This window comes from Melitaea cinxia, chromosome 14, assembly GCF_905220565.1.
Source record: "Melitaea cinxia chromosome 14, ilMelCinx1.1, whole genome shotgun sequence".
NCBI lineage: Eukaryota > Metazoa > Arthropoda > Insecta > Lepidoptera > Nymphalidae > Melitaea > Melitaea cinxia.
Genome location: NC_059407.1, coordinates 1,737,389 through 1,749,796, shown reverse-complemented (window position 1 = coordinate 1,749,796; position 12,408 = coordinate 1,737,389). Strand labels below are relative to the sequence as shown.

The 12,408-nt window shown below is 33.4% G+C and overlaps 1 protein-coding gene across 1 annotated transcript in view; it reads left to right on the top strand.

Annotated features, from left to right (window-relative positions):
- The first annotated feature begins 3,547 nt into the window (after nt 1-3,547).
- LOC123660016 (adenylate cyclase type 2-like) overlaps nt 3,548-12,408 on the top strand; it is a 113,977-nt gene continuing 105,116 nt past the window's right edge. Inside the window, exons 1-2 of the mRNA XM_045595158.1 lie at nt 3,548-3,713; nt 11,849-11,977. Coding sequence (XP_045451114.1) covers nt 3,579-3,713; nt 11,849-11,977 — 264 coding nt within the window. The 5' untranslated portion in view covers nt 3,548-3,578. The remainder of the gene's footprint in view (nt 3,714-11,848; nt 11,978-12,408) is intronic.

Here is a 12,408-nt window from a genome sequence, read left to right as displayed (position 1 = left end):
ATTATTTTTCACGATTCCCAAAATACATTAATTACGTCGGAGTCCAAATAGTAGAATCGTTTTTGTAATTCCAATAATGTTTTTATTGTTTTACTATTGACTGATTGTCTTAAATTAAGTCATAATTGAACTTTCAGAATTACTTGGTGTTTATTTTTAACGAATTATTAATATTTGTTACATTTTTAAAGTATAATATCGTTTCTTAATAATCGTTTCTTAATAGTTAAAAATTTATAAAATAAATTTTTAATTTGAGAACACGTTATTGAGATACAATTTTTTATTAGGGCATTTGCTTTTTAACAAAGAACATGGTTTAAAATTGTATAAGAGAAATTAAAAAAAAAAAATAAAGAACTTATATACACACAAAAAGTTTAATTGTAAAATAAATTTACTAGAGAAAGAGATGTTTCTAATTCTTTCTAATAAATAATTTAAATAAAAGTCAAACTTGAAAGGTTTATAAAGAAAAGTTGATTTGATTGCAATGTCGAATTGTATTAATTTTATTTTATAAGTATTTTTTAAACATATTAAAAACAAGTAATTATCATTTAAAAAGCATTTTGATATCATATGTTTTTGACATTCGATTTAGATCGATCAAGGTATAATGAAAACGTTGAAAGCTTAAATTATTTTTTTAATATATGTATTAAATAAATTATCCATTAAAACGGATAGGTATACATAATCAATGGCACCATCAAGATCTTTTGCTACTTAGACATAATATGTACGTACCTTCATATCTCGTAAATTGTTCACTTTTTTGTAATTTTTGATTTTTATAACTGACACATCCAACACAAATTCACGCACATACAGCGCCTGATTTTACGCAAATTAGACTAACGAATTGTATTTTTTGATACGATACGATATACGATACGATTTGGCCTGTTACATCCCACCACAGGGCAAATGTATCTTTCTCCACGTAGTTGTAGTATGAGAAGGATTGAAGCTTAATCACACTGCTCTACTGCGAGTTGGCGGATATATCTCCTACTATGAGTAATGGTCGCTATCAGATATTTATGATAACAACCGGGATCGACAGCTTTACGTGCTCTTCGAGGCACGGTGGGGAGATCAACAAGGACAGACATCTAAACCGGAAAAAAATATTTGTAAAAATACAAATATCCATCCCGAGCGGGAATCTACATTCCGAATCGGTGGTAGCTTTGCTTTTACAAAAATAATAATCAATTTAAGATTTTAATTTCTAAAATGACGATTTGAAAATGCTCTTTTCGCCTATTTGAATAGAGCTGTTTTTATTTTGATTTTGAATCGATCCCGCAAACCGTTGGTGTTTTAGGCGACTACACGCATCACTACATTAAAGCGATTGTTTCTGATTTATTCAAATGTTTCCTGTACAAATCTGAGTATCCAAGCAACACATAAATTACAGAACAGTTTAATTTAATAATGTATAAGAAGTATGCATTTGATGGTCTTTATTGAAGAGGTCCCCCTCTTGACTACAAGAACACTTATTCTAAAAGAATTGCCTGTAATAACTTTTCAATGGCATTACAAAACAGACAGTCTCCCCTCGTCCTAGACACCAAGAGCGTAATTCTGATTAAGGAAGGTCTTTATACTTTGATAATTTATCTAGATGTTAGGTTATAATCTTATGTGTTTTAATTTTTGTACCCTTTTTTAATTTATTGCCGATTCTTCCATACAGAATCTATGTTTTAAATAAGTGGTAGCATAACATTAATCATAATTATTTTTAACTATAATAAATAAGTGATTATGTGCTCCCGCGTGTTAGCAGAACTGCGATTTTGTCGAGCGATTAATTACTATCAATGATAATGGTAGCTCGTGCCTCACGAATTGAACAGGATTCCACGGATTTTGCAAATAATAAAACAACTAACTTTAACTGTCTTAAAGGGAATTAGAGTATTTTTAACAGACTTAAAAAATAGGAGAAGGTTCTCGATTCGAAAGCTTATCACGTAGTCCTACTTTGATCATGACCTGACGAGTACTTTTAAATTAATCCCTAATAATGCGTAGATAAATATTTTGTTTTTTTTAGCCTGATAAACTGGGTGAGATTAATCTTTATAACTGTACTGTTTGATTCGTTTGGGTATAGGATGTCTCTCAACTCTGTGTGCCTTTTGGCAAAGGCCTCCTCCAGTAGTTTCTATTGCTTCCTGTCTTGAGCAAATCTCCTCCATTTGGGTCCCGTAGTAAGTTTCAGCTCATATTTCCAGAGCATTTGTTATCATCCACGATATCTCTTGCCATTTCTTATTTATTTATTTATTTACACTTTCGCATACCAATATAAGGCTTTAACAGCATTACAATGATATATAAAAATAGAATTTGCGTCAGTTGCAACAGGCGGCCTTATCGCTAATACAGCGATCTCTTCCAGGCAACCTTTGGGCAGATGACTAAATAAGAACTATGGGATGGGGTGCAAAAATGTTATGTTATCTCTTGGATAACAATTTGTTGTAATTTGTACATAAGTATCAAAAACAAGATTTTCAGGCTCAGATTTTTACACATTTTATGTTGTGTAAACAGATACTTCTTCTTCATAAGAGAAGGAAATATTAATATATTAAAGTATTTATGTCAAGTTAACCATATCTCTAAGTGGAAATGGCGTAATAAAAGACGACAAAGGTACTGACCCATTCAGGTCAACCGCCGCGGGCGTGGCTTTTGTGATGCTCCAAGATTCATTGTGCTTCTAAGACTACTAAAACTGACAACAATTTAAGATCTCTAGAGATGTTGCACGGCTTTCAACTTTCTGAGATTCCTTTGCTAAAATATTTATAACTGCACTTTAGGTTGAGGCGGATGGGTTTTCTTATAATTAAAAAAAAAATTTTCTTGATAACAGAACTGTTTCTTAGAGTGTATTACATAATTTAATTGATGAAAAAAAAAAAACTTTTTGAGTTTTTAATTTATCACCGATATTTGAAAGATAATATATGTAAAATCGTTGGGCCATTGTCTCATCACGATATCTCAATCAGTAATCGTTTGCTAAGATCAGATTTTGTGACAGGATTAAGGTGATTTGAGAACTCGAACAAGTTTGTATGAAGGTCTGTCACTTCACTTATCTATAAATACTACATATTTATTGTAAAAGACGTCCAATAAGAATAGAGTTTGAGAAATTATACCTTTAAGGGCAAATAGGGGCGTGTGTTTGTCATACATTCCGTCCGTCCGTTGTTTGTATTTAATTTATTTTAATATTTAGTTATAAGGTTGTGAATTGTAAATATGTAATATAATAATAATAATCAAATGTCTTCGAAACAGAATTATACAAAAACACACAACATATACATAAACGCCTTGATTGAAATATCCGTACAGCCTACCGGTACGAGTAGCCATTTTTTTTAACTAAATTATTTATTGAATAAAATTGTTATATAAGTTATTTAATATTTGTTAATTTTATCTTATTATTTTGTTTTTGGTTACAGACATTAACAGCCCAAGTGACAGCAATATCAGTGCTGTCAGTGATTATATTCGTGCTTCTGGCCGTACTGGCGATGGCGCTGTTACCAGCTGCGGCGGAGTGGGAAGCGCTGGCGTTAACTGGGTCGATACTGGTGACAGTATGTCTTGGTGCTGGTACACTGATGGCTACACATCACGCCCCGTTGCCACTGTTTGCTCTTATATTGGTAAGTATGTTTGTAACATTGACATAGTTACTTTTTATGAAATGCATATAATTATGAGTCTTTATTCTCTTTTGAAATATATAATTTAAAACTAATATTTTAGTTATTTCATTTTAAATTTTTTTTAAGTTAACTTACTGCTAAAACATTTTGCTTAATTCTACTCACATGACATTAATTTGGTCAATGATTAATTGACATTAAATCTATTTAATTTGCCGATGTTTAAGTTTTTAGGGTTCCGTACCTCAGAAGAAAAAAACGCATTCCTTATTATTATTATTCTTGGGTTTAAAAGCTTTCAGTTGTGCCAAACGGAACCCTTATAAGATCACTTTGTTGTCCGTCTGTCTGTCAAGACCTTTTATTCATAAGAACGCGTGAAGGTATCAAACTGAAATTCAAATACTTAGGTCTACTGTCCCTTAAAACTATGAAAAAATCAAATTTGTAAGCCGACGTAGTCAAAAGATCCTTTTATGCTGCAAATTTTTGACACTCGCAAGGGAATCAAAACCTACAGGGTACTTCTCGTGAACTCAGAATCTTGAAATTTGGCACGAAGCAACGTATCATCATAGCACAGATAAAGGAAAAATTGTGAAAAGCATAAATTTTTAGTAACACCATATAATAAAAACATTTTAAATAATTTTTACTATTTATTCGGTTTTAGGTTTACAAAAGTGCTGAAAAGCTAAAAAAAAAATCAGGCAGTTTAAATATTAGCTATTAAATGAGCATTTTAAATAGGGTCACCCTTTCTTCTGCCTTGGGTGTTGTAAAAAGTGACAAACAATCACATAGATGGAGGACGAAAAAAATGGAAGGAGCAACTGGAAGGACAAGGACCGCTGCCTGGGGGATGCCCAAGCACGTCTAGGGCTGTGATATAAGTGGCTGCATCCGGGCCGTCAGTCACCCCCCCCCCCCGACCGGCACCACCACCTGACCGGTCGGCTAATTTTCCATCTTCGCTAGTTGGCTTGGTGTCGACAGTTTCAAGGGACCAACCATTAGCCGCCTGCCGCTGGTGGAGTGCACCGCAAGAAATCGACGACTTCAATTAACGAGAATATCATGCGAGCGTACAATAGGGTTGTCGGAGGGGAAACCGGATGGACTGGCTACCATATATAACTGGGCTGTAATGCAAGACGAGTTCTTGCGGCCTGAGCCAAATTTAACTATCATGGAACAGAACCTGGCAGATCAAGCTCGGTACATCCAGCGAAAGGGTGCATTCGATGCTGCCGAGCTCGAACGGTTTCCTGAAGCCGAACCTGAGTCCACAGTGCGCAAAGCAGTGTCAACGCAACAAGAAAGCGTTCGTGCTGTAAAGTTGGTACGACTACTTTAAAAGTAGTGTATGGTCTTTAATTTTTCATATTTATTTTCGCCAGGATAGCTTCTACATTTCATTTTTATATACTTACAATGACCCGACTGACCCATGTGATCGACACGTCGGGACTCCAGTGTCTTTGCAAATATAACGATATCCTCGGCGAAACGAAAGTGAGAGCTGTATTCGCCGTTGACGCCGATACCTCGTACCCACCATTCCAAGGTCTTGAAGACATCCTCCAGTGTAGTGGTAAACAGTTTCGGCGATATAATATCCCCCTGCCTTACCCTGCGACGAAGAAAAATGGTCTTGTTCACTGGTCTCGGAAGGTCATCGTCGCCGCATCGTACATATGTACATACATCTCAGTAACTCGATATATTGCCAGTTGATATTATATCTCTGCAGAGAGTCCAGGACAACCCAGGTCTCGAAGGCTTTCTCGTCGTACACAAATCCCATACACAACGGATGATTATACTCCTCAGTGTTGTGTATGATCTGCCAAACAGTATGGATGTGGTCTACCATGTTGTAGCCATTTCGAAACCCAGTCTGCTCCAGTTGTTGAAATTCAGTCTTGTGGCGACCTTACGGTTAAAATTCAAATAATTTATCCACAAGGTCTTCGCAGCTCATTAAAATTAATAATACTAAAGTTAAAATATAAATAAAACTACTAAAATACGCTAACATAAAATAGTATCCCGCAGACAAAAGGATTAACAAAAACAAAAACAAAAACAATTTAAAGTTTGCGTACAACAAATTTAGTTAGCTTAAACTTTTTATAAATTTTCCGTTATACGATGCAATCTAAGTGCAAAGTTTGCGTTGTAAATTGTTTTCAAAAGTGCATAAATGAAGTGAAAAACTTGATTATACTTTTTATTGTTTTATTTTGTCGGCTGTCAACATTAATTTTTATAAGAATATATTTTATTTGTACGATAAAAACTTATTATTAGCTAAATTTTGCGTTATGTATTTATTTGAAATACGAAGAAAAATCAACTTTATTTTACTTTATTAAGCTCATTTTTTACAGATAAGAGGAATAAATATATTTAATGTGATTCCAAATTCAAGTAACCGCTATATTAACCAAACAACCCTTTAATTTAATATAAAGCGGACCGTACCCTTGTTACTTATTTTTTATACCACTAGGATGGCAGCGAATGGTATAAAAAATTATCGTTTAGTACTAAACACAGTATTTTAAATTCAACACGTTGTCATTTTTGTCTGTGTAAATATTAATCTGTGGCTCTCGTTGACTCACAATCAATTCTCTTTATTATTTATGGGTCGAACGAGAAATAAAACTTTTTCTTTTGATAAATTTGTTGAATAGCAAAAAAGATTTATATGAATTTATCTATTGTTACTACTCAGTGAATTCGGACATTCATAATCAATCTAGAAAATACTAGAATGAAAAACAGCTTTTCTATTCTAATATTCTATTCTAAGGAAAGTATAACTGAATGTAATTTATCTAAATGTACAAATATTAATAATAAGAAAATGGTTATTTATTTCCATATATAATACTAGCTGTGCCCGTTACTTCGTCCGCGTGGAATTCAACAAAAAAGTTTTTGATCAGTTCGCCGATTAAAAATAAAATCTAAAATATAGCCTAAGTTACTCCTTATTACATCAGCTATCTGTCAGTGAAAGTCCCGTCTAAATCGGTCCAGCTGTTTCAGAGATTAGCCGGAACAAACAGAGAGACAAACAGAAAGGCAGACAAAAATTATAAAAAATATTATTTTGGTATATGTATCCATACGCATTTAGTAAAAACCGGTTATTTTAATATTACAAACAGACACTCCAATTTTATTTATTTGTAATGATTTATAATAACTTTTTTTGTACCTGTGGTATTATAATACATGACGTCCAACAAAAGGCATGGGCATTTTAGAGCCCGAGGATGTTACTTTTAAATAATAGTAAGCTTTAATATATAATATTTTGATTGCTTGAAATTAGTCCGCTGTTGAATTTGTTGTACGGACTTAAAAAAGTGCGTATAAGTATTCTTTATAAACTAATAGAACTAAAAAATATATAAATCAAAATAAAAAGGAATAATCTTATCATATTTGTGTATTGTGCATCGGTCCTCGATAAGTCTACTAAGTTTAAATGAAATCTGAACGTTTGAAGTGGATCAAAATTAAGTCCAAAGGAGTCAGTTATAAACATACAGGTGAAGCTAATAAAAAGCGAGTAAAACAAAACGCCGCGTTGACGCAACGGTTACAGCCATGGATTTTACCTGTGGCGCTGGCGGTTGGGGGTCGATCCCCGCACATGACAAACATTTGTAATGGCCATACAGGTGTTTATAGTGGTCTGGGTGTTTGTGCAGTCCTTGTGGGTCTTCCCATCGTGCTTCGGAGAGCACGTGAAACCGTCGGTCCCGCTTGTTATTATGTACACCTAATAGCGATCGTTACTCGTAGTAGGGAATATATCCGCCAACCCGCATTGAAGTAGCGTGGTGGATTAAGCTCTGATCCTTCTCCTACATGGGGAAAGAGGCCTATGCCCATTAGTGGGATATTATTACAGGCTGAAGTGTAAATAAAAATACAGACGAATTGAGGATTTCCTCCTTTTTTAAATCTATTCAAAAAACAAATTTTCTGCGGCTCTCACAATCAGTTTTCCGTTCCGTTTTACTGAATGAAATTTAAAAAAAGAAACGATTCTCGATTTTGATAAACAAATCCAATTTCTTTAACAAATTATTCGAACGTCCTTGCTCACTATAAGTCCTCTGCCTTTGTTAAATTGATTGACCGTAACTAAAAATAAAAACTTTTTTATGAAATCTTCGTTTAAAAACAAAAAAATATAGGTATACGAGTATATTCTCAAATAATTACTCTGTGGCCCTCGGTCACTCACAATCACTCCTCTGTTCAATTTACTGAACGGGGCTAGCGAGAAAAATAACACTTTCCATTCGAAATTGAATTCCCCACGTAGGGTTCACGATCTCTTCACTAATGACATGTCGATGGAAGCAATACGAGTAGAGATACATTTGAAAAATAACTCAACGAAAATTCTTTTCCTTTACGATTTTGCGAGACAAATCACGTATGGATTTGTAATGGGATTTTTACAAATGTACGAGAATTTATTGTATGAACATTTTTTAAAGGATTATTTAACTGTTTTATTATTATCGACCATAAGTAATTATTATAATACGTTATTCAGACTTCTCTCATAAAATATACCTAGTAGCGTTCTAGACTATATTATGACAAAAAAAAAAAACATATATTACACAAATTTTAGCTGTTCTATTTTTTTAGACGCGATGACTGAATTTTGGTATTCGAAATTTAAGTGTTGCACAGACCATTTTTTATCTCAAGAACTTCTAATGTAGATCTATTTATGGGCGTCACTTGCACAATTAACATAAAATCTCTTTGTTGAATGTTGTTAGTGACGAACTTTTATAAAACCACTGAATACAATTTCTATATATATATGGTTTCAAATACCCATCTCACATAACATTACCGTATTATTGTTTTATTTTCTCGTTCGTTCAACTAGTATGAATTTCTTTTAGTGTTTTAATTTTCATAGATATTTTCTTGCTTCAGCCTGTAAATATCCCATTGCTGGGCATAGGCTACTTATCCCATGCAGGAGAAGGATCAGAGATTAATCCACCACGCTGCTCCAATGCGAGTTGGCGAATATTCCCTACTATGAGTAACGATCGCTCTCAGGTGTACATGATAAAAACCGGGACCGACGGCTCAACGTGATCTCCGAGGCGCGGCGGGGAGATCCACAAGGACTAACAACCAGACCGGAAATAAATATTTGTATAAACACAAATATCCACTCCAAGCGGGAATCGAAGCCGCGAATATCGGTGTTTTGGCGCCGCTGACTCGGCACACGCACCATTACACCGAAACGATCGTGAGATATTTTACGTATATAAAATATTATATGATTTTTTATACGATGGACAGAGATTAAAAACAAATCTATGTAAAAAATGAATATCCAAAATGTATGTACGCGTGTAATTTTAGAACGACTGCATTAAATTTAATATTTCTTTTCTCTCCGTTATTGTCAGGACTAGGAAAAAACATAATATACTCAAGAAAAAGAAATGGCGGGACGAAGATCGCGATGATTTATTCATTTTCATTCTTCAAGTTTTTATTTAAGTTTTGGGTTGTGATTACAAAATAAATTTTATTTCTTAAAATAAACATAAAAAGTTAAACTATGTAGGCTACTTAGTATTTATTATTATCATTATATTATTATTATCATCAACTTTTCAGCCTATTACAGTCCACTGCTCGACATACGCCGCCACAAGTTCGCGCCAAAAATGGCGTGAACTCATTGTGTGTTGCCCATAGCCACCACACTGGGCAGACGGGTTGGTGACCGCAGGGCTGGCTTTGTCGTACCGAAGAAGCTGTTGCCCGTCTTCGGCCTGTGTATTTGAAAGCCAGCAGTTGTATGGTTATCCCGCCATCGGTCGGCTTTATAAGTTTCAAGGTGGTAGTGGAACTTTATTATCCCTTAGTCGCCTCTTAAGACACCCTCGGGAAGAGAGGGGGTGGCTATATTCTTTAATGGCGTAGCCACACAGTTTCGTTGAGTGTTATGTATTACACATATACTAACTATTAGTATTTAATTTATAAAATATTATCATATATTATATATTTATTAAACAAGCATATCCGCAAGATACCCATAGTATACGGCGGATTTGACATTAGCGTGATTTTTATACTGACATTTATTTTGTCATTATAAAGTATTTGTAAAGGAACGATCTAGAAAGACTACCGCGCATGATCAGGAATTTTGAAACGACTAGAGAGACGTAGTTCCCATTGAAACGATTTTCTTACTTACTTAATATAAAATGATTTGATTTTGTTATATGATCCTTATCAAATACACAATTAATTCAGTTAGTATTTAAATTAAAATGAAATAAATTCAAGGACGGTATTTTTAATACAAATTTTCTCTCAGCTTAAATAACTGAAATTCTATGTTGTGGATTATCTAAATTTCTTTGTTCGTTAAGCCCGCAGTCATAGCACTTAAATGCGTTTGTATAATTCTACGTCCATCTGTACGTTAAATAATACTTCTTTGATGCAATTCGCTTTTAATAGAAAAGTTTTCTCTTGCTTTGCCATTTTAAGTCGTATTAAAGACAGTTTTAACAATTTTGTACGGATTTGTGAATAGGTAGGTAAATGTAATATATAGATTATGTAGATTTACTTAATGCTAAATATATCAAAAGTCTTTAATATTATAAGCTTTCAGCTATAGTTGATTATACTAAATGGATACTTTGAGGCAAAAATGAACAAGTGTAACCGAGTTACGTTTCTGGTAACGTTATTTGATTCGTTTATTTACAATTTGATATGGTATTAATCTTTTCCTTAGACTAGTAAGCCTTTTTTGTACCTATTTAGACAGTCGATCCGAAGGAGTAAATCCCAGTCGTGCGTCGGAGCTGACACATACACACCTTTTTTTTTCTTAAATAAACTTATGTTTACATATATAATAGCTCAAATGAAATGTCTGAAATCACTTTAAAATATTTAAATATTCTGAATAAATACTTTTATCAATTCAACTATCTTCCATCCATCTATGTGGGATATAACAGGCTGAAGCGTAGTGAAAATTTTCTTTTATTTACTATTACTAATGTTTTCAGTTTTTTTTTATTTATTAATCTCATAAACCTACCTAAATTATGTTTTATTTTTGTCTGTATTAGGATAAATAGATAGGTAGGTCAATAAGGCTGTTATCTAAGTCCGCCCTTTACGCAACATATTATGATTAGCTGTGTATTTAAGTTTGAATAAATAAATATACTTACCTATTTACTTCGATTCAGCAATAAATCTTTATCTACTTTGAATATTTCCTTTCACGTTTTATACTTAGGCGTTGTTGGCCATACAAATGTTTTTGTCCGGTCCGATCGTTTGTTTGTGTTGTGATGTTGTGAGTCTAACTCAGACTTTCATCCAACTCGAGCGCGTTAATTGTAAGAAGTTTTTTAGTAATTAAGTTTATCGATAAACTTGTCTGCTGTAAGTGTGAGATGCTGTGATTATATTGTAAAAGAATATATTCAGATAGCTCAGCTACCTAGCTAGGATAAGTAGATATCATAATAGTAATTACGTTCAAATTACACCTAGAAACTGATTGTTCCTTTTCGTTACTTGTTACTTGAATATGTTGTGTAAATACGGAAATAAAATAAATAAATAAATAAATTTGTAAATATGTGTCAATTCTTCAAAGAATAACTGATTCTCTCACGGCGGGGGTCTCTTACAGTGAAATTATATAAGACTAGCTGACCCAGCAAATGTTGTTATGCCATACATATTATTAACACCCTTAATCTCCTTCCCTTGTAACTTAGGGATATAAAAATAGATGTAACCGACCGATACCCGATATGCCCGATACAAAGTTTCATAAAAATCGGTCCATCCGTTCTGATTTGCATTTGCTCGTGTTTGGTATGAAATCATGTGTTCTCCGCATATTTCACTAGTGATATTTTGGTTGTAATGTTAGCGCAGATTGTAGTAAACCTACATTCTGTTCAGAGTTGCGGATCCGTTACTTGAAAAACCTGTTTCCGTGGATCATTACCCAAAACATTGGTAGTGAGTTGCTATAAGCATATAAATTTTTGTATTATTTGTAGATGGTGCACACAATGATGCCCATAGCAAGATCCATCGCCCTTGGCCTGGCTGCGGCTCTAACCCTTGCTTACATGGGTTTGGCGATCGGTTTAGGACCGGCTGGCCAGGAAGGACAGTTCTATCAACAGGTAATCTATATGTTTATAAATTTTATCACGTTTTATGTAGCATTATATATTATATATAGGCTATTTTATATCACTTTAATATGAACCGTAACGTAATATAAAATAGCCTATGTCAGTGATATAAAGTAGATTTTCAATTATGGAAGTATTGTTATAGCAGCAACTAAGCTTTTTAGAATTAATCCATTACATATAGGTACTGGTTATTTATTTATTTTTGGTATTTATACAAGTATTGAAGTATTATTATCATCTTAAATACCTTTTATAAAATGAGTTTACATAGTTATATATTATTTTTTAATAATGTTAATTTGGTGAAAACAATTAACAAATGTTGTTTTACGATGCCTCATTGTCACTACGATCATAACGGAATTTTGTCCAATTATAGTCTTCATATTGTATATTATTTAATACATAGACACGAA